The 21693-nt window shown below is 39.1% G+C and overlaps 1 protein-coding gene across 13 annotated transcripts in view; it reads left to right on the top strand.

The window, feature by feature from the left end:
* The window catches only part of DMD (dystrophin), a 2446616-nt gene that overhangs the window by 2093004 nt on the left and 331919 nt on the right, over positions 1 to 21693 (top strand). For all 13 annotated transcript variants that reach the window (XM_032426633.1, XM_032426634.1, XM_032426635.1 and 10 more), the window contains 3 exons: positions 2278 to 2434; positions 19838 to 19958; positions 20550 to 20818. In XM_032426633.1, the coding sequence (XP_032282524.1) occupies positions 2278 to 2434; positions 19838 to 19958; positions 20550 to 20818 (547 nt within the window). The remainder of the gene's footprint in view (positions 1 to 2277; positions 2435 to 19837; positions 19959 to 20549; positions 20819 to 21693) is intronic.

The following is a 21693-nucleotide window of genomic DNA, read 5'->3' as shown; positions in this document are numbered from 1 at the left end:
CTTTATCCTCCTCCAGACCTCTCCACCACAGGGCTATTTTGTTTCCTCCACCAGAGAGAGGGAGGCCAAGCATTAGGCATCTCTACATTCTTCCTTACCTTTTGCTCTCTCTACTCCCAAGGCCTCATGGGGATGTACCAGCGCTCAAAGGTTATTTAACCCGAGCCTCTTCTCCCATGCGCTGCTTATCCACATCTGGACTGTGCCTCTCTGCCTACCTTCCCACACACCCCGCTTGACATCCTCACTCACCCTCGAGGGGACCACACTGCAAATTCCAGACACCCCAGGGAATCCCTGTAACCAGTAGGCATTACGTGCCATTAAACAGCTAACATCTTGCATAGGGAATTCTCACTGGGGCTTATCATGAAAGAGCGATAAGTGAAAGAGAGAGGAAACAGAAGCAGCCAAGAAGGACCTCTACGCTCTATGCGGTCTGTGCTCTTATATTGAATTTGTGGTATTTATGGTATTTCTGGATTCCTTTATTAGATAATAATGCCTGTAGAGTCTTGAACAGTTTAATTCCTCTGATGGAAATGACTTCCATTTTTCTGGACATAACGTTTGTATTGCTCATAATAGAAAGACAGTTCTGACAATTTGGAATAGAAAGCCGAAGGAATAAATCAGCTCTAAGTCTACCTGTGAGGGCTACACTAGTTGTCATTTCAGAATTTTTTTGTACAGAGTCAAGTGTGTGCACACAAATACACATACATGAACATTTTAGAAAAATAGACTGTAGACATTTTTGGAACCTGTTTTCTCACTTAGCAACTGACAGGGTGATCTCTTCCATATCCCTAAATATTTACTGATGCCATCACATTGAACAGTGCGTAGGATTCATGGGATTTGAACATTGCATTGTATGAATTCACCATTATATATGTAACTGATTCCCTAGTATGGCATATTTAAGTTGTTTCTACTTTGTGTCAATCATAAGTGATGCTATAAATAACATTTTTCTACGTACATCTTTGTATGATTTTCCAGTTACTTCCTGAATATAAATTTTTTGAATTTAAGCTTATGGGTCATCATGTTTGCACATTTTAAAGACTTGGAAGTATCATCCTTCAGAAAGAAAACGATCCCTTGGAAAGTTTGGAACAATTTAATTCCAGCGCATAGGCACTATTTGGCGATTCCATTTGACTAAGACCAGCAGGAGAATCGTATTTGAAATGTCAGGCTAAGTTACCCAACAGCAAAGGGAAATGTTGTTCTACCTGGGTGCTTTGCACTTCAATCTTTGCAGCACTAGAGACTATATTATATTTATGTTCTAGGCAGCATTAAGTTTTATGAATTAATTAGTAATTGCTGATAATATGTAAGTAATGCAGCATAATTCTTGATTTACCTGAGGATAGAGCTTTGCTAACATTCCACGTTTCTTCTTTGTTTTCCGGATGATGACTTATTTGGCTCATTTAGCTTCTCATCCTCAAGTGAAATGTGGATTTTATAGCACAGATCATTCATTTGTATATTCTTAAATGGCTTCTATGGATTAACATGTTCTAAATACACTTGATGGTGAAGCACTCATTCTCCTGCCTAAATTATTCATGTTTGGGGGAAGCTTTCAGGCAAATGTCTGATTTTACTTTTCCACGTGAGTTGTTGTCTCGGTGCATTTTACACAAAGGGAACAAAGCGGAAAATGTTGGGACTTGGTGAAAACAAATCCCAGGTGCACACGAATAAAGAAGGGTGGAGGAAAAGGAGAAGCATATGGGAAGAAGAGCAGAAAGGAACAGATGCCAGATGGAAGGAGTCAATGGAAGAGGCTGCCCAGAGTGCAGAAATGGAAAAGTCAAAATGTGGGGGGAGACCTTTCCATTTCTCAAAGCAGGAAGAATTCCAGTACTAGCATGAGTCACTTGAAAACTGAGTGGTTTATATTAGTCACCGGGAGCCATTTTTTTCTACCAGAAACATTAAGAATCGTTGACTGCAACACTGTGGAAAAGCAATCCATTCCAGTGTATGTTTCATGCCAAAAGTCTCACAATTCTGCATGAGGAAACACACATATGGCTAAACACTGTCTACCCTCAAAACTGCCATCAAAACGCCCCCGCCCCCATTATATGGCTCGCAAGAGCAGACAGCTACAGTTTTACCGAGGACTGCTAGACGGTTCACGATAGGTCTGTCTACTGTGGAACGAACCAAACCAACGTACCTTCAGTGGGATTGGTAGACTCATTAATCACCCTTCTAGATATTTTGACCTAGTTTGCTCGTGCTGCTTTTCAGGTCTCATTTGGAAGCCAGTTCTGACCAGTGGAAGCGTCTGCACCTTTCTCTTCAGGAACTTCTGGTATGGCTCCAGCTGAAAGATGATGAGTTAAGCCGGCAGGCACCCATCGGAGGCGACTTTCCAGCAGTTCAGAAGCAGAATGATGTGCACAGGGTAGGACATTTTTAAGACTAGTGCTTTGCACAGAGCAAATTTTTTAGTGACGGTTTTGAAATGTGTTTTGATTGAAATTAAGTTGACTAGAAATCTTCACTCTACTAGTCCAGGGGTCATATATAAATAACCCAAGCCATTGTTATTTTATTTTTTTTAAGATTTATTTACTTATTTATTTGACAGAGAGACAGCAAGAGAGTGAACATGAGTGGGGGAGTGGGAGAGGGAGAAGCAGGCTCCCCGCTGAGCCGGGAGCCCGATGCGGGGCTCCATCCCAGGACCCTGAGATCATGACCGGAGCTGAAGGCAGATGCTTAATGACTGAGCCACCCAGGTGCCCCCAAGCCATTGTTATTTTAAATGTCAAAAGCATCCGCATTAATAATATCCTCTAAGAAGTCACCCTTCTCTTTTAATGATTTTTAAAGACATTTTATTATGGTAAATATAAAACATACACCAAATCGGACAGAATCCTATAGTAAACGGCCATGTACCCATCAAGACTTCAACAATTACCAGCTCATGGCCAATCTTACTTCTCCTAGACCTCTACCGGTCCTCTATTACTTTGAAATAAATATCAGGCATGGATCATTTAATTCACAAATAATTGAGAAAGTATCTCAAAAGATAAAGATCCACTTTTTCAAAGTGACCACATGGTTACTATAGTGCTTTTTAAATGTCAATAATTTTATTCTAACAAATATCTCAGCACTTTTAACATACATGTCTTAAATGTTTTAACATTTTTTTTGTTTAAATAAGAATTGAAATAAGGTTCTCATGTTGCATTTGGTTAATTTGTCTCTTAAATACATTTTGTAAAGACTTTTATTTTAAAATAATTACAGAGGCACAGTGAGTTGCAAAAATCGTACAGTTTCCCTGTATGTTTCATCCAGTTTGCTCTAATGATTACATCTTAGGGAACTATCGGACCATAATATCTATTGTCATTTCAACAGACGCTGTAAAAAGGTACGGTTACAGCGCAGCTCAATTCAGACTGGCCACATTTCAAGCACACGGTAGCACAATGTGCCTCCTGGCTGCCATATTGAACAGTACAGTTCAACAGGTGTGATCATATTTGGGTTTGACTTTTTTGGTAAGACTGCTTCATAGATGGTTGTGTATTCTTCCATCATCAGGAGGTGTATCATGTCTTGTTTTCTCTTTTGCATGTGTGATTTTGGCAGCTGTTCATGATCAATGACTAGGGGTTGCAATGTGATCATTGCCTATTTCTATCATTTCATCTTCATTTATTAGCCATAGTACTTCTGTGAGAAAAAAAAAAAAAAAGTCATTCATCCCCTATTTGGGGGCCAAGTATACAGTTCGTATATAATAGGCAGGATACTTCCCCAGCCTTCAGATAACAAGTTGTTCACTAGCATCCTCTAACAGTGATCAATTGTGTCTCGCTCGCTCGCTCGCTCTTTCTTATATTTCTGTTTTCTCTATTAGGCTCTGAGTGGGGAAGTCAGAGATTTGGTCTTGCTCACCTCCAAGACCCTAGTACCTAGCAAAGTGTCTGGCATACATTGGATACTGATAAGTGTTTTTGAAATGAGAATAAAAGGCACAAGAACAGAAATCAATAGCAAACCAAGGAAATGACTAACAAACTACAAAAGTTTGGTAAAATGGTAACACTTTTATATGTTCAACACTTAAAGAAAGATCTCTGTGGAGACACAGCCAAAGGTGGCATCTTGAAGAGAAGTCAAGGGTTTATATTATTCCAGAGAAGAGGATATAGAAGATTACTCAAAGGGAAGAGAACATGAGGGAAGATCTAGGAGTCTCTGAAAAAAATTGCCAAGGAAACTGACAGTTTCTTCTTTAGCCATTCCCCTTCATAAAATCGGAACATTAAATTAGCTCTGTGGTAAGGTGGAATATAATAGTGACATTTTTTAAACGTTCTAACTTTGAATAAATAGTCAAAACACTCTGGTGTATGTGTAGAAGAGCATTCATTGAGACAGAAGGGCACTTTAAATAGAATGCATTATATGATACAAAGAAATGAGACAGAATTTCTACAAAAGGTGTAATTTTAGTCTAATTCTAGAAACCAAAGATGAATCATTGAACAAGTGCACTGGAAGTCAGGAGAGACTAGTCACATTCCTCCATAAGTTAGATTGTGATTGATACTTTGTTCTTCAGCTGTGAAGATGAGGAATTCGGTCCAAATAATTTTCACAGTCCCTATTAGCCAGCATCTTGTCGTAAATAGTCCCTCAGTATCCCTGGTTTTTGGCTTTTGTTACTTGCTAGCAGTGGTAAAATGTTAGGACTTATTCTCAGTCCTTTTACGCAGGAATCCCATGACCGGTAACATGATTTTGGGAGATGGTGATGCTAGAGTTACGGGTCACATGCACCAGATTGAAATGAATTAAGCCCCACTTGGCTAGTGGGCTTGTTCAGATACCCATGTACTTGTTACCCTTCTTTGACTTCTCAGGACTTTGACTACCCTTCTTTGACTCTGTGTTCTATATGTTAGTTCCACTGCTCCTCTATCTTCGCCTCCCTCCAAATCCAACTTAGATTCAATCATAAAACATTTTAATAACTCTTTCCCAAGACCCTAAGATCCTGTGCTTTATTATCTTTTTGTGGCTGCCATCTGCAAAACCCCAAAGCTTGGAAGATCTAACTAAATACTGTCCCCTGTCCAAACAACGATGGAGCAGACCAGTATAGTCACCTTTTCAGGATGACAAACCAAGCCTTCCCTTGATGAGCCCAATACATCACTGGGTCAGTTTGCCTCTGGAACAGTTCCTGACTCTGTCTACTGCAGTTGTCACCATAGTTACAGAAGACCATTTATCCTAACCTTTCTGTGTCTACTCTTGCCACCCTACAGTGCCGTCTACATTTCAGCCAGAGTAATTTATGTAAAAACATACATTGAATTATGTCAGTCCTTATCTTAGCACTCTGAAGTGGCTTCTCCATTCTGTAGAGAAAAGACCAAACTCCTCAGCAAGGGCCCCAACCTTCTCTTTTCTCACCACTCTTCTTCTTGCCCTCTGGCCACTAGCCATGCCTCCTTCTTTTGGTTTCTGCAGTTTTCTGTGTTCTTCTCATTTGGTGCTTGGAACATGCTGGTCCTCTGTCTGAAGCCCCTTCCACCTACATACACCCCTTCATAATTTCCTGGCTAACATCTGATAGTCTTTTACATCTTGGCTCAGACATCAAGGAAGCTTTTCCCTGCTGTCCATATTTGACCCTATCTTCCTCTACATGCTCTTATACACAGTCTACTTTTCCTTCTGCAGCTTAACATTCTTTGTCATCATGTATATGTGTAAATCTTTGATTCATGTCAATCATCTTCGCTAAACCATGTGCTCCAAGAAGGCTTCTTTTGGGGAGAGGGTTGTCATTTTTATACCCAGCACTTTATAAGGTACCTAGTACGGGGTGGACACTAAATAGGTAAAGAAACAAAGGAATTAAGGAAGAAGGGGAAGGAGGAAGGCAGAAAATTAATCAGTGATCTGATCTTAACCTTGTTCATTCTTCCCTAGTTTACTGAGACCAAGGGCAGGGAAAGAAAGAAGAAAGAGGGAAGTTCCTTCCTCACTGCAGGATTTTTCTGTTGATTCCCAACTCAGTGTCCATGTGTACCAGGGAGAGCTGTTTTGATGCCCACTGTTTTTTTTGTTTGTTTGTTTTTTGGTTTTTTGGTTTTTGGGTTTTTTTTATTATGTTAGTTAATCACCATACATTACATCATTAGTTTTTGATGTAGTGTTCCATGATTCATAGTTTGCGTATAACACCCAGTGCTCCTTTCAGTACGTGCCCTCTTTAATACCCATCACCAGGCTAACCCATCCCCCCACCCCCTCCCCTCTAGAACCCTCAGTTTGTTTCTCAGAGTCCATAGTCTCTCATGGTTCATCTCCCCCTCCGATTTCCCCCCCTTCATTTTTCCCCTCCTGCTATCTTCTTCTTTTTTTTTTTTTTTTTTTAACATATAATGTATTATCTGTTTCAGAGGTACAGGTCTATGATTCAACAGTCTTACACAATTCACAGCGCTCACCATAGCACATACCCTCCCCAATGTCTATCACCCAGCCACCCCCTCCCTCCCACCCCCCACCACTCCAGCAACCCTCAGGATGCCCACTGTTTTTACTTGTGGTCTGGCCCAATGTTTTCACGAGCTTCTCTTTGCATCCTTAAGAAAAATTCTTGTCACAAAACACTCTTCCTCCCTCAGAGAACATCATCACTCCGAAGTGTTGATGAGAGAACAATTTAGCACCCTGTTTACTCAGAGTTTTGTCACATTTATACAGTAGCTCTTTTAGAGTTGCAGTGGAATGCCTGTCTAGTTAGTAATGCTCTTGGTGCCTGTTGGCAAGAAGAACAAAGGAAAATCCTTGAAACTGGGTCTCTTTATCTGATCTTCTGAACTTCCGTAGGAAGAAAGAAAGGAAATATAATCAGGGCAAAACTCTGTCAAGATCTAGTCTTTGACAGATTTTGTATTTGTAGACTTGTTTTACATTGCCACATTCCTAGGTTTATAAATTGTCTTGCACTTTGTGGGTTTCTGGATTCAAATACTGTTGATATAGAATGTTTAATATCAAGATGGGTCACTTTTTATCATAAACTTACTCCCCGTGTATTTGGTGTGTCATTTTTTTTTTCAAATCCCCTGCTCACTGTCTGTTGTAAATTATTAATGTCCCTGGTTGTTGGTTTTTGCGGGAATCCAAAACCCATTAGACTGTCAGAAGTGGAAACTATAGAAAAATATTTTTCACTTTTCTTTTCTATAAATCAGGATGTTTATAATTTATATTTTCTTTGGATATCATTGCAGATTAATGGTAACATTTTATAGCAAAATATCATTATGTCTTGTACTCTTAAAGCAAAAAAAAATCATTATTCTCAATCACTGTGATGGAGGGGTGTATGGTTTTCTTTTAGGTAAAATTCCAAAACAGTCCACCCAGGCAGGGAGGGACTACAGGCTCACTCCCCAAGCAATTTTCACACCCATGGGGGTGGATCTTTGTTCCCCAAACCAGCTGGGCAACATAACAGCTCCAAGTGGAATGGCTCTCAAGCCTGATTAATAAAATAATGCTCCATATGCGGTGAAGTGTTATAAATAATTAAAGCTCAAATATGCCTTAGCAAATACAAACTGACCAATTTTTATATCTTTGGAATACATTATCCTGCCTTTTACGGTTCCTCATTACTTGCCTCACTAGACTGACTCATTTTCAATTAGTGTGTATTATTCTGGTCCAGATATATTTTTAAAACTGACTTCCTTTGTTTTACTTGAGCAGTCACTAAAGTGATATTTATTACTTGTCTACTTCTGTGATTAACCTAGAGAGAGTTTTAAAGGAGCAAATCATAGTGGGAAATTTCTAAGGAGAACTGCAATAAACCATGAGCTTATTTAACTCCCTTCGTCTGACCCCAAATCCAAATGGAGATTAGGTCTTGATTATAAGAACACTGTAGGTAATGACTTTTTGTTTGCATTTGTACTAATGAAATTGTTTGTCATTAGGCTTTCATCTTTCAATTTAAAAATCTCTGTAATTCCTTCCCTTGAGACTGTTAAGGACACCTTCAAAGCTTCCTGAGATTTTCTGGTTAAGATTGAGATGGAAGTAATCAATACATACATTATTAAAACAGTGGACAGAAAGCCATTATTGCATGGAGGCTGTTGACAAATGAAAAGGCTTGAATAAAGTAGTTTACTTGTTCATTTGTCAGGTCGTATATTATGCATGTTCGATTTCCTCAGAAGTCACCACAAAGTGAGGGAGAGGTTTGGAAATTCAATAAAATTATCCTAGAATCACGCTGTTGATTATACATTTATTTACGCTAATTCTGTTATCAATGCTGGCCTGCTTCCTTTGGGTATATTTTAGTATGTGTGTCAGCTTGATGAGTTCCCTGTGTTTTCTTTCCACAGAAATAGAATATGTCTTTGGGTGCCGTTTGTGAATATTAAGATTCAAGTCAGCTCTGTGTTTAAAAAAAAAAGAAAAAAGAAAAAAGAAATGCCTTGTTCTCTAGCACCTCTGGAAAACAAGAAAAAAGTTTGTGATAGGGTAATTCATTCCAACATTCGATGACCCGGCCTCTTAGAGTTTCTAAACAAGTTTGGTTCGCCTACAAATTCACTGTTAGTTATATTTACTCTATGCTGTCTGCTTCACTATGTTGGAGGAAATAGACAAATAGACATCCTTTTTTTTTCTCAACAAAGCCAAAAGTTTATTCTTTAAAGAGGTTAAGAAAAGCAACAAGCTCATAGAAAGACTGATAAAGAAAAAACCCAGATAATAAAATTTAACGGTATCAGGTGGGGATGAGGAGAACATGGTTATGGAGCTTACAGATGTTAAGATAATTAAACATCTCAAAAGTAACTTTTCACTAATAAATTTCACAATTTAAATAAAAAGAACAAATTTCCTAAAAACAAAACATTCAGCTAAATCAAGAAAAAATTAGAAATCTGAATATTACTTTGGAAATAGACATCTTTTTGATCTATTCTTCATTCCTAATGGAGTAAGCTACTTTTGTGAAAATTTCATATTTTATGCAGTCATATTTAGGAATGCTGAATAGAAAAGATTTTAAAATTATTTTTAGAACTACATTTCTAGGCATTTGAGGGAGTCTTCTGAAAACTAGCTATATCATCAAAACTTGAGAACAGAGCCATCTAGGATTTGCCACTTTTCTTTAATGAGGATAATAAAATAAAATGTGAATAATTTACAAATTAACTTCCCCACCAAAGTCTTCTTTCTAACCACATCAAAACATTGATATCTTGAAAAACACTCTTCAAATAATATTTGTATAGGACTTTGCCATTACAGGGCACTTTTACACATTCATTTAATTTCAGATGAAGCCCTCTGATCATTTTCTGTGTTCTTCCTTTTCCCCAAATATTATTTTAGGAAAATCTGTGCCATAACTCAGATTCCTAGAATGTATTGATTCTTTCAGCGATTATTTATTGAGGGCCTGCCGTTATGCTGGGGCTGAGGATACAGAAGGGAACAAAATGAGACTCTGCCCACACAGACCTTCAGATTTCCCTGAGCGAAATATGAAGTAAACCAATAAATTAGCATATAAACTCCTATCAAGTCAGTGCTATAAAGAGAAAATAAACAAAACAGGAATAGAGAAGGAATGAGAGGTAGTGGCCTACCCGAGGAGGTTGTATTCATTTGTGCAAAGGTCTAAGTGAGTGAGCCACACAAAGACCTTGAGTGAAGAATATTTTAGGCAGAGGGAGCAGCAAATGCAAAAACCCAGATGCAAGAACAGGTTTGGTGTGCTCAAGGAATAACTAGATGGGCTAATGATACATTGTAGAGAGTGGCAAAGGTCAGATAATAATTGGTGTTATCTGCCACAGTTTGGAGTTGATTTTATTTTGTGCATGACGAGACACCCCTGGAGGACCATAAGCAGGGATGGTGTGATCTGATTTTGTGTGTCCTAAAATTGACTCTCTCTGCTCTATGGACAATTGACAGTAGGAGGAGAAAAACTGAAAGCAGGGAGAAAGTTGGGAGGGTGTTGAAGTCATTTAGGAAGGAGATGATGATGACTTGGCCTAGCGTGGAAATGATAGACATTGTGAAAAATTATTTGACCCAAGATCTGTTTTGAAGGTAGAGCTGATAGAACTTATGATAGATGGGATGTGGAATGTGAGGGAAAGTGAAGAGTCAAGGATGACTCTGAAGTCTCTGATTTGAGCGATGATACCATTTATGGAGATGGGAAAGACTTTGAAATGATCATGGATGAGGGTGTGTACATGGAGCAAAACAAGAGTTCCACTTTGGGATTATATTGATAAACAGAGACAAGTGGTATGATTCAGCAATTATTCACCACTTACACTTGACAATCTCAGATTTTGGCTGAGCCTCTTGAGAATGGATATAAATTAATTTGTCACAGGGTCTCCTAATAATCCATTCATCAGTACTGTTGCTTCAGAAGGAATTTCCAGAATTTAGGGTTTAGGTTCAATGACCTAAGACCTAGTTCTCTAAGTGACCATGGGAATAGATTGAGTGTTCACCAGTGATTTCTCAAGGTCAGCTCAGAATTTAACAACATTATTGTCAGTAGGAAGTGACTTCCCCAGTGGTTGTTGGAAGCAGCCCAGGCCTACGATTGAAGAGTCAAACAGCTGTTCAAGATGCTGCGTGGGCACTAAACTATTCCTCCATAGTATCACAGATCTGCAAGCAGGCTGGACTCTGTTCTAGCCCATGCCCTTGATCTCAGAGAACACAACTTTTAGCTTAAAGGACTTCCAAAAAAGTAAATCTCAGCAAGCGTTTTCCCCCCAAACACTCAAAAATGTTTTTTTCATTGAATACAATTAGATTTTTAAAAAACAATTTCAGGCTTGAAATATGTCCATTTATTTTTCACCTTTGCTTGAAATTGATTCAGTCTCACTTGTGAATTGCTGTTGTTCATGTTGTTGACTCTCTGAAACAATAGCTAGATGTATCTGATACAGCGATCCCATGTCTTCACTTTTAAGTGGACTGGAAATGGATGATGATGTAGTCAAACTCTTAGAAGTGAAGAGCGGAAGGGTGGTTGTGAGAGGCTGAGGAGAGGATGAAATGGGAACTGAAGTTTCAGTTGTGCAGGAGGAGTCATTCTAGAGATCCGCTGTAGAGCCTAGGGCCTAGAGTGAACACTCCTGTATTGTGCACTTAGAACTCTCTTAAGAAGATGGATCTCATGTTAAGTGCTATTAGCACAATAAAAAAAAAAAAATCAAGATGATTTGACCTTTTCTTTATATCCCATATGCTACATTTGCATAACTTCTCTAATGCAAGCTATTTCAAATGATTATTAAGGGAATCTTTTGTCTGTTTGTTGTTGTTGTTGTTGTTCTGTTCTTTCAAATTTCTTTCTTCCATGAATCCCTGTGAACTTGCCTTAGATTCTTAGAGGCAAAATTCCTGCGACTCCAGTTAACCACATTTCTGGATCTCGCCCTTTTCCAAGATCTTGGTTTCGAGTTCACTGGGCATTGATGGTCCCTATTCATTCAGTAAATAAAAGATTAGTGATGTGTTTGAGACTCAATAAATATGGTGGCTCCTTAAGGGAGGAATGTCAGTAAGGTGGCAGAATGTGTTCAACTTTCTTATCAGAAATAAAAACAATATAAAAGGCATATAAAAAAGTAGAAATAATATGGAAACTAGCATGATAATATAGGATGACAAAGCTAAAACACTGATCAATTTGTAGATATGACAGTGCCTACTCGGGAACCATTTGTTGAGTGGATGGCACCATTGGGATCACTTTAAATTTTAGGGTCTGTCTAGTGTTCTCTCATCTCTTAGCTAATGCTTCAGACTAGAGGAAAAGCCCCAACCAGCAGTTCAAACTATGGAACTTCTGAACATGTGTGCATGAACATCTCCTCCAGGAAAGAAATCACTACGATTAAGAAGGCAGAGCTAATAGGGCCTCCTCTTGAGGAAAATCCACTCAAGTAACTCAAAGGTTACACTCAGCTTTGGATCTGGCATGTAAGAATAGGCCCAAAATAAGAGCTCTCAATTTTTCCCAGTCGACAGCGTTTAACTTCTTCTCTAATAATTCATGAGCCCAGGCTTTCACCCTCAAGCATGTTCTGCATCTAAATCAAACTGGCCTCCATATAACACACTCTGGTTTTTTAACTGGGTGTTCTCTAATGTATTCAACAGTATTTGTTATCCACTATGTGCCAAGCTGTTGCTATAATTTTTATCATTAGTAACGGTGCCTAGAAGAGACTATCTCCAAATGCCACCATGTAACAGGCTCCTGGCCAATTAATGACCTAAACGACCTAAACATGTTGATTATAGAATATTCAAACTGGGACGCCTGGGTGGCACAGTCGGTTAAGTGTCCGACTCTCGGTTTCAGCTCAGATTGTGATCTCAGGGTTGTGATCTAGAGGTCATGAGATTGAGCCCCACATGGGACTCAGCACGCAGTGCAGAGTCTACTTAAGATTCTCTCTCCCTCTGCCCCTCCCCCACTCAAATAAATAATATTTTTAAAAAAAGAATATTCAAACTAGATGTTAGAACTTCAATAAGGTGTTTAGCAAACCCCCACATTTTAACAAATGAGGACACTAGGGCTCAGGAAGATCTTATGACTGGTTCTAGATCACCCAGCCAAGCTTTGGCCCAGCCCCGACTTGAACTTCAAGTCAGCTACCACAGCCCTCCCTTAACCACTTTAGTCTGCCTCAGAGGGTGATTCTGTCAAGTTCTGCTGACACATGTGAATAACGTATAGCCATTCTGTGAGATTTCAGTCTGAATAACACAAATACAGACTTGCCACTTCAGTGGGAATGTAGATAAAATTCAGCTCCATGGAAACTGCCTGTGGTTGAAAGAGACCTGTGTTTTGAAAAGCAAGGGCTTCTACCTACATCCATAGCGATAGGACCAGTATCTCTAGGTGAAAGCAGTATAGCTTTTCTCTCAAAAATGTCAGTCCCTGGGGCTCCTGGGTGGCTCAGTCGGTTAAGCATCCTGCTCTTGATTTCAGCTCAGGTCATGATCTTAGGGTCCTGGGACCAATCCCCGCATTGGGCTCCACACTCAGCTCTGAGTCTGCTTGGGATTCTCTCTCTCCCTCTCCTTCTGCCCCTCCCCTCTCTCAAATAAATAAATGAATCTTTAAAAAAAAAAATGTCAGTCCCTGTGCCCAGAGCTCTCATCCTGCCCTCGTCTTCTCTGAGGTACATCAAGCACATCAGTATCTCCCCCTGCATCCCCTCTACACGTGGTTCTAAACTACTTCTCTTCATGGGATTAATAGGTATTTGAGGTAATATTCCCCCTATTTAGTTTTTTCCTATAACCAGGAGAGGTAGGGGAAAAAATCAAATAATCAGTGACTCAGTTCTCCTCTATTACTTTCAGGTTTTTAAAGTTTCTGACTTGCTTCATGGCCATTAGGATTTGCCACTTATGTGTCTTCCAAATTATGATAATTCAGGGAACTTTCATTTTTCGCCATCACTCACCTGAAGCCTGGCTTAAGAATTTCAAGATTTGGATTCTAAATGACTAATGAACTGATGGCCTTAGGTAAATCCTAGCTTATCTGTACTTCAGTCTGCATTGGTAAAACATTCCCAGTATAAAATATCACCAGAAACATACCTATTCAACCAAACTATTGACTCCTTCAGGACAAAGATCCAGTTCCTACATCTTCCCTATCTTATACATAATAGGTTCAAAATTAATATTTTTCTATTAGCTAATTTGCCAGCAGTCAGTCGCCCAGTTGGTTAGTATTCGTAATATATAAATAACTATCTATCAAGGGCACCTGGCTGGGTCAGTCGGTAGAGCATGTGACCCTTGATCTCAGGGTTGTAAGTTCGAGCCCCACGTCAGGTGTAGAGACTGCTTAAATAAATAAACTTTTAAAATAATAAATGAATACCATCTATCAGATCATTTCACCTTAAAATAAATGGATTTACCTTGGGATGTCCCACTAGTACAATTTTGTCATGCATGCTTCACATAAATTAGTCTGTGAAACTTAAGAAGCTGGAGGAAAAATGTCAAACTAGCATGCCTTATTTTTTTTCTCATTTTTAAGGCAGAATGTTACTTTCCTTTCACAGAGGTGCTCTAAGTCTTTAGTAGTTGCTTCTGATTCTTCCGTATCACTGTTTTAGGCCCTTGGGCCTGGCTATCTTGCAAAGGTGAAGAGGAAGCTGTGGGGAAGAGGATGAATTTTAAAGAAAATAATTTTATCTGTTTGAAAGATTCAGGAAGTAAATATCTTAACGTGTGAATATTGACATCTAACTAACATAAAGATTATTCTGTATGTGTATGGGAGGGGGCCTCTGTATCTGATACCTTTTTCACATCAGCACGTGAATGAACCAACTTGTCCAATTTAAAATATTAAGCATAAACTCTGAGGCAAAATCAGTATAGTATAAGGAGTGACTATTTTCCCAAACATCACTCAAACAGACTTTCTTTGAGAGGCAAGACAGTTATCCAAGAGTTAAGGCTCTTGACATTGAATGTTCTTGTTTTTGTTTAAAAAATGTCTCCGTTTTCCTTCCTCTTAAAATGCAGTGAACTCTCATAACATGCAGGTTACTGTAAGTCGCTTAGATACTGAAAAATAGATTTTCCCTTATTTTAAAGAAGAATCTTCACTGGTTTTTGCCATTGTTGTCTTTGTTTTTGCATTTACTACATGAGCCTATCTCTTTTAGGGGCACCTGGGGTGGGGGTCAGTCGGTTAAGTGTCCAACTCTTGATTTCAGCTCAGGTCATGATCTCAGGGTCATGGGATCGAGCCCCACATCGGGCTCTGCGCTCAGAGTGAGTCTGCTATCCCTCTCCCTCTGTTCCTTTCCCCACTGCCCCCCCTCTATCTCTAAAAAAATAAATAAATCAAATCTCTTTTTTTAAAAAGCCTGTCTCTTTTAAACTCCATGCTACAAGGACCGCTGATGCTTTTTGCCTAGAACAGTGGCTTGTACAGATAGGTGCTCAAAATTTGTTAAATGAACAAATGGAGGAAGACCTTTCCTTCTAGCCATGCTTAAAATGATGTGTTCCTGTTTATGGTTTTTTCCATATGGTGAGAAACATTACCATTTTCTTTGTCTTCTGATTGTCTTGAACCAACTATTTCTCCCTTTTTCCTGGGGTTTTTAACCTTTCTTATATTTCCTCTACATGTTCCCAAATGCTGAAGATAGAGCGCATAACCTTCTCTTCCATCCACTTTCTTTTCTTAATTTCAGACAACGATGTGAAAATAATGGTGCTTATGTCTTTGTGATGACAGAACTTCCTTTGTCTTTTCCTTAGACTCGTTTTAATCCTCAGTGACTCCTATTTAAGAAATGAACTGTGCAGCTGTGATGGTGCTGAGCCCTTGGCAACAACTCGAGGGGCAAACGAGTGGTCCCTCACAATGGTGTTCACTTCTAACAATGGAGCTGCATCATCAAACAGTGTCTTAGACTTTGTCAATTTGATGAGACCTTTAAGATCCGTTTCCTTATTTTACAGACCTTACTCCAACAATTATCTCCACGTTCCCCCGTCTAGGTCTTTAATAGATTCCTCTCTGCTATGGTAACCAACTGTCCTAGTTTGCATGAGACTGTCCTGGTTTTAGCATTCAAAGTCATGAAGCACTCCCCAGTCCCCGACAAACCAGGATGGTCGGTTACCCTACTGCTAGCTTCCATCTTCCACCCTGTGTGCAAACCATTCCTATCCTAAAAAGAACATGTCTTCCTTTTACATTGTAATCCAGTCTGTCCTCCTTCCCATCTTCCTTCTTTTCCTGTCAGAAAAAAAATATGTTGCACAGTGTTCATCTAAAATACTTATTCCTTCTCCCACTCACTCCTCAACTAAACCTACTTCTGAGGCTACTGCCCTCCACTGAAATTGCTCTCACCAAGTCCAATGAGCACTTCTCAGTGCCCATCTTGCTTTACCTTTGTGTGTCATGGTTGGAAGCTCTCAGTCACTTTCTTCCTCTCTCTTCCATAGTTCTATACTTCTCATTTCCCCCAAGCTTTCTACCTGTCCATTCCATTCTTTCTTGGCCTCTCATGGGATCCACGTCCTCTGTCTGCCCATAAATTTTGTATATTCTCCAGAATTTTCTCTTTAGCCCACTCCACTGCCTGAGCAGTCTCATCTCCTTAGGTAGTTGTAATCCTTGTCTCTATGCATAATCATAGGCACTCAGTGGATGTTAACTGAGAAAATGGCTCCTAAATCTCCTTTTCTTCTCCCTAAACTTCAGACTTTGGTATTTATTTCCTTCCGGAAGGAATGGTACCTATCCAAGCTGAGCATATCATATCCTCTTACTCTGTTCTCCAAACAAATTCCCCCCTCATGTTAGTATTGTGTTTTTAATATTCTTCTTCGTTAATTTTATCCTAAATGTGCACATGAGGTGTTCTGGATCAGACACAGATTTCTTTTAGTTACCTAACAGGGAATATCATTGCCACATCGCCCCATCCTGGCCTTTGCCCCAAGTCTTACCCCTAGGGAGACGTGAGGAGAGCCAATGGAAAATGTTCCTACATGACTGGCTGCGTATTCCCTAGGCCAGAGACCAGGAAAAAGGGTTTTCCTTTCTTGTAAAGGGGAAGAAGGCCTTTTCCACCAGAAAGGGTCCCCTTCTCCTGAAAGGGTCTCCTTGGAAACATAAAGGGCCTGAGTCCTAACTCCAACTTTTCTAGAAGCCAGAGAACCCCACATGCCTCAGATTTTACAAACTGGAAATGTTATCAAGGTCTGGGCTTTTTTTTTGTCCAAACTCTAAAGACATAAAGAGATAGGCATTCCAGTCTTGCTGACAGCTTGGAGCTGAACCTGGGAACTTACTCTGGGCTCTAACCATTTGGTCCTCTTGGATGAGAGAAATTAACTAGACACATGACTGCAGATCTAGTTCCCATGGTATGGGAAGTTTCTCAGGAGCCAGAGCTTTTTATAGGCGTGCTGAGAAATCTGGGAGAGTTTATTTCCTCACATGTAGGGTAATTGCACCCAGCATTCACTCATCTCCCCAACCTAGAAACTAGAAGTCTTCCTTGCTCCTTCCTCTCTCCATTCAGTCACCAAATTCCCACACCTCTACACACTAAACATTTCCCTACTCTATCCTTTTTTTTTTTTTTTTTTTTTTTTTTTTTTTTGTACCTACTGCCCTGGGTCAGATCCTCATAATCTTTCACTAAATTCATACAGTTGCCTCCTAACTGGTCTCTCTAAATGCATTTCTGCCCTTCTAAAATACTTGCTCTGTATTTATGTCAGGGACATCTATTTGAAACACACACGTGCCTATGCCACTCCAGGTTCCTGATTTGCTACAAGAGAATACCTAGGCTTCTTAGCAACTCACAGATTGAGCTTCAATTTCTGAGTTAAAGGTCAAATATAGTTTAAGATAATGACACTGTCTTATTTCATCTCTGGATATGTCCTCTCCTTGTACTTTATGTGCTAGAAACCTGGCCTACTTGAGATAAGTGTACATGCCACACTGTATTATGTCCTATGTCTTCACACCTGTATTTTCATCATTTTTCTTCCTCTAATCTGCACTTCCCAGGCTAACCCATGTTCATGCTTAAGAATTCTTTATGAATAATATCTTCTCTAGGAAGCCTTTCCCAATTCCCTTTCCCAGATTGTGCAAACCTATAGCACTTTCCACACTGTGCTGAAATTAGGGGTGCCTGGGTGGCATAGTTGGTTAAGCATCTGACTCTTGGTTTCAGCTCAGGTCACGATCTCAGGGTCAAGATCTCAGGGTTGTGAGTTCGAGCCCCGCGTCAGGCTCCCCACTCAGTGTGGAGTCTGCTTGAGATTCTCTCTCCCTCTCCCTCTGCCCCTCCTGATCATGCTCTCTCTCTAAAATAAATAAATAAATCTTTAAAAATAAAGAAATTATTAATGTGTTTGACTCTTCTACTGTATACAAGTTTCTAAATGGGAAGAGTTGTTTTGCATTCACTTTTTTCTAGTTTCTGATACAACCACTGACACATAGTAGCTCAACGAAGGGAGCCGTTATTATTTTTATAATTAGTGAAATCAGAGTCAATTGCCTCCTATCAAGTCCAAATGGAGAGACTAGAAAAAATAATAATTTTCTTGAAGTTGGGAAAATTAAATGTATGAGCAAGAGTTGTATATACATACACGCATGTGCACGCGTGTGCACGCACACACACACACACAAATTTCAAATGAAGTATTAGAGGGAGAATCAACCTTACATGTAAGCAGAGTAAATAGTCCACCTACTCTGTATTATAATACCTACTCTGTATTACTTCAAGGACACAAAAATGTCTCACTGTACAGAAACTACATCCCCATCCACAGACTGAATCCTAATATTTCACTTACAGAATTTTATTATTTCAATTCAAACACTTTGCCTCTCTTTAGTGAAGTGTAACTAACTATGGAAGATGAATCATTTTGCAAAGTATCAAACTCAGGATTTTTCTGAATGGTGAGGATTTTATTTATAAAAGTGTCAGATAATACAGTTCTGGAGCATTCCTACAACATGATATATCTGAAGTTCAAAGGAGATATAGCTGAATTTTCCCTCAGGGCTTAAAATCATTAGGTAACATTGCTAAAAATAGGACAGAATTGAAAAAAGATATGAATAATTAAGCCCTAGCTTAGGGTAATTATTATTATTATTATTATTATTATTATTATTATTACTGTTGCTTTTACACTGATCAATTAATGTTTATGTGGTACTTGATACTTTCATTAACATCTTCACTTCTGAGATGGCAGAATCTGGTCAATGAGTATCTTTGATGGTTTCCAAGTATCTCTCAACTTATTCTAGCCTCACACGATGTCTCACAAGCCTTAGGACTCAATTATGTATGAAGTTTATTGTTTTCGCTCTGTTTCTAGTGTGTTAGTTTTCTCCCTTCTTTTCATCCAGAAGCTTCCTGAAGGCAGAAACTATGCATTCTGCTTTCCTTTTAACCCCCTGTATCCGTGAAGATTACAGATTAGAGATTAAAACTGATAACTAGCATAGATGACCCCAGGAGACAGATTCTAGGCCTATCCTTTTATAGAAACCTATTCCCACAATTCCTACATCCAGTATACGTCAAAACATTTCTACCATTCTCAAAGAAGTCACACTGGATAATGTATTGGGTATTTTTCAGAAGTACTGAGTTTTTACATAGTTTACTGTTAATATTTCATTTTATTTGTTGTCAGATATTTTGACAGAATAAGCTGGTAGTTATGAATTGGATTGGCTGTATATTTCAGTACGACCTAAGTTCTTCCAAATGGCCCTTCAAGCTCCCTATGTTCTGGATAACCATTCTTTTGGGTGCGTGAAGTATTCATTAGCCCTGCTAAGGTTTTGCAATGTGTATCTTGCAACTTTGGCTTCAGATTTCAAGTTTGGCAGTCAGGTTGTACAAATAAATCACTCTTATCTTAATGAAAAGGCATTAACATGTCTTAGAAGTTCCCCCCATGCTCTCCAGAATAGCTTTACAGACACAATGGCTTCTGATTAACAGAAAGATCCATATAGCCTTCTTTATCATTTTGTGAGTATCGGTTTAAAAATAAAGGAGATAGAAATTGACCTGGGAATTCCATAACCAAGTTCTGAACACCCAGGATTAATTTTGAGAAGAATGCCACAAGCCAAATAAGCATTTCTTTTCATCTCATTTCACAGGCCTTCAAGAGGGAATTGAAAACGAAAGAACCTGTAATCATGAGTACTCTTGAGACCGTACGAATATTTCTGACAGAGCAGCCTTTAGAAGGACTAGAGAAACTCTACCAGGAGCCCAGAGGTAATTGAATGTGGAACTGTAATAACATATTGATAGAAGGATCAGTGGTGACAGAGTGACCCATCCCTTCTTGCTGCCAGGGTCTGGATAGCTCTCATATTTTCTAAGTTAAATAGAATCGATTCAAATTAAACATAGATGTTGAAAAAGAAAAAGGAATCATAAACCACCATGCCTAAATCTGTTTGCACATTCATAAATAAACAGTAAAAGAGATTAGTGATCAGTTATTGAAACATTTAGGAAATAATAAACAAAAGAGATGATCTGTGAGAAGGAATTCTATTGTTACAAAGACTACAAGCTAATTTTCAATTTAAGAGCCTGACTGAAGTAAATTAGAGCTTGTGGTGTGCATTTCTCTACTCAGTAGCTTAAATGAATCTTGGATTATCTGAATGATAGAAAGTAGAACAGATACACTCAGGAGGACAGACTTGAGATGGGCCGGACACTATCAAAATTTATCAGCGGGTCGGTCTCTTGTTAGACTGTACTCTCTTTCTTCCAGTATGACCTTTTCAACAATGTTTTTTTTTTCTTTAAATAAAAATGACTGTGGCCTAAAACCTTGTCATATTACCAATTTAGAGCTGCCTCCTGAGGAGAGAGCCCAGAATGTCACACGGCTCCTACGAAAGCAGGCTGAGGAGGTCAACACTGAGTGGGAAAAATTGAACCTGCACTCTGCAGACTGGCAGAGAAAAATAGACGAGGCCCTCGAAAGACTCCAGGAACTTCAGGAAGCAACGGATGAGCTGGACCTCAAACTACGTCAGGCTGAGGTGATCAAGGGATCCTGGCAGCCTGTGGGTGACCTCCTCATTGACTCTCTCCAAGATCACCTCGAAAAAGTCAAGGTACCATCTGTTGCTTTGCTTCAGGGCCCTTTGAGAGACTCAAAAGAGGTTCTAATCTGAACTTGAGTGCAGTATTTTCTTCTCACAAAGTTAAAAATAGCGCCCTTAAGCTTTAGAAATCAGTCTGTCTTTCACAAATTCAAAATCATCTTGCATGTGGTATTTTCTCTAAGAGGAGATAGTGATCTAATCATCTCTGTCTTTAGTAATGTGGAATGAAATATTAAAAAGGTACAGGGTGAAACAATCATTCTGATTTTGCTATTAGGAAATGAATTTAGGCGTTTGTACTAAAATGATCTGGGGTGTGTGTGTGTGTGTGTGTGTGTGTGTGTGTGTGTGTTCTTTGTGAAACTTAGTATCAGAGTAGGGAAAAATATAACACTTAATCAAGAGCCAGGAATCTAGGCTTTGGCCTTTGTGCTAACTAAATTATATGACTTGGGTGAGTTATGCTACTGTTAATTGAGGCTGTTACTGCTGCCCTTCCCTTAGAAAGCAATGTGTGTAATACAATTTTGAGTTGTATTAGTCCACTGCAGATATTAGGAAATATCATTATATATTTGAATACTGTCCCCAAGACCAAAGTTAAATTCCCTTGTGGCACAAAGATGATACATGTATTTATAAAGAAAGAATATACGTGTTTAGGAGTATCATTTTGAAAACCAGCAACTTGAAAACATATTTTGTTTACTCATCTAGCATCAAAACCAACAAAAGTTCAAATTCAAAAGAAGTGAAATTCTCACCTGCACTCGACGTGTTTGCCGGCAGTCTCATTCTGGAAGGTCTCTTCTCCCTTGCCCTCCGTGGCATTGTTTCATCCCCATTCTTCTTCTTCCTTCATTTTCCTTTATTTTCCTCAATTC

Source organism: Phoca vitulina, unplaced genomic scaffold (assembly GCF_004348235.1).
Source record: "Phoca vitulina isolate PV1807 unplaced genomic scaffold, GSC_HSeal_1.0 scaffold35, whole genome shotgun sequence".
Taxonomy (NCBI): domain Eukaryota; kingdom Metazoa; phylum Chordata; class Mammalia; order Carnivora; family Phocidae; genus Phoca; species Phoca vitulina.
Note: the sequence above shows the minus strand (reverse complement) of the source record. Positions and strands in the feature narration are given on the sequence as shown.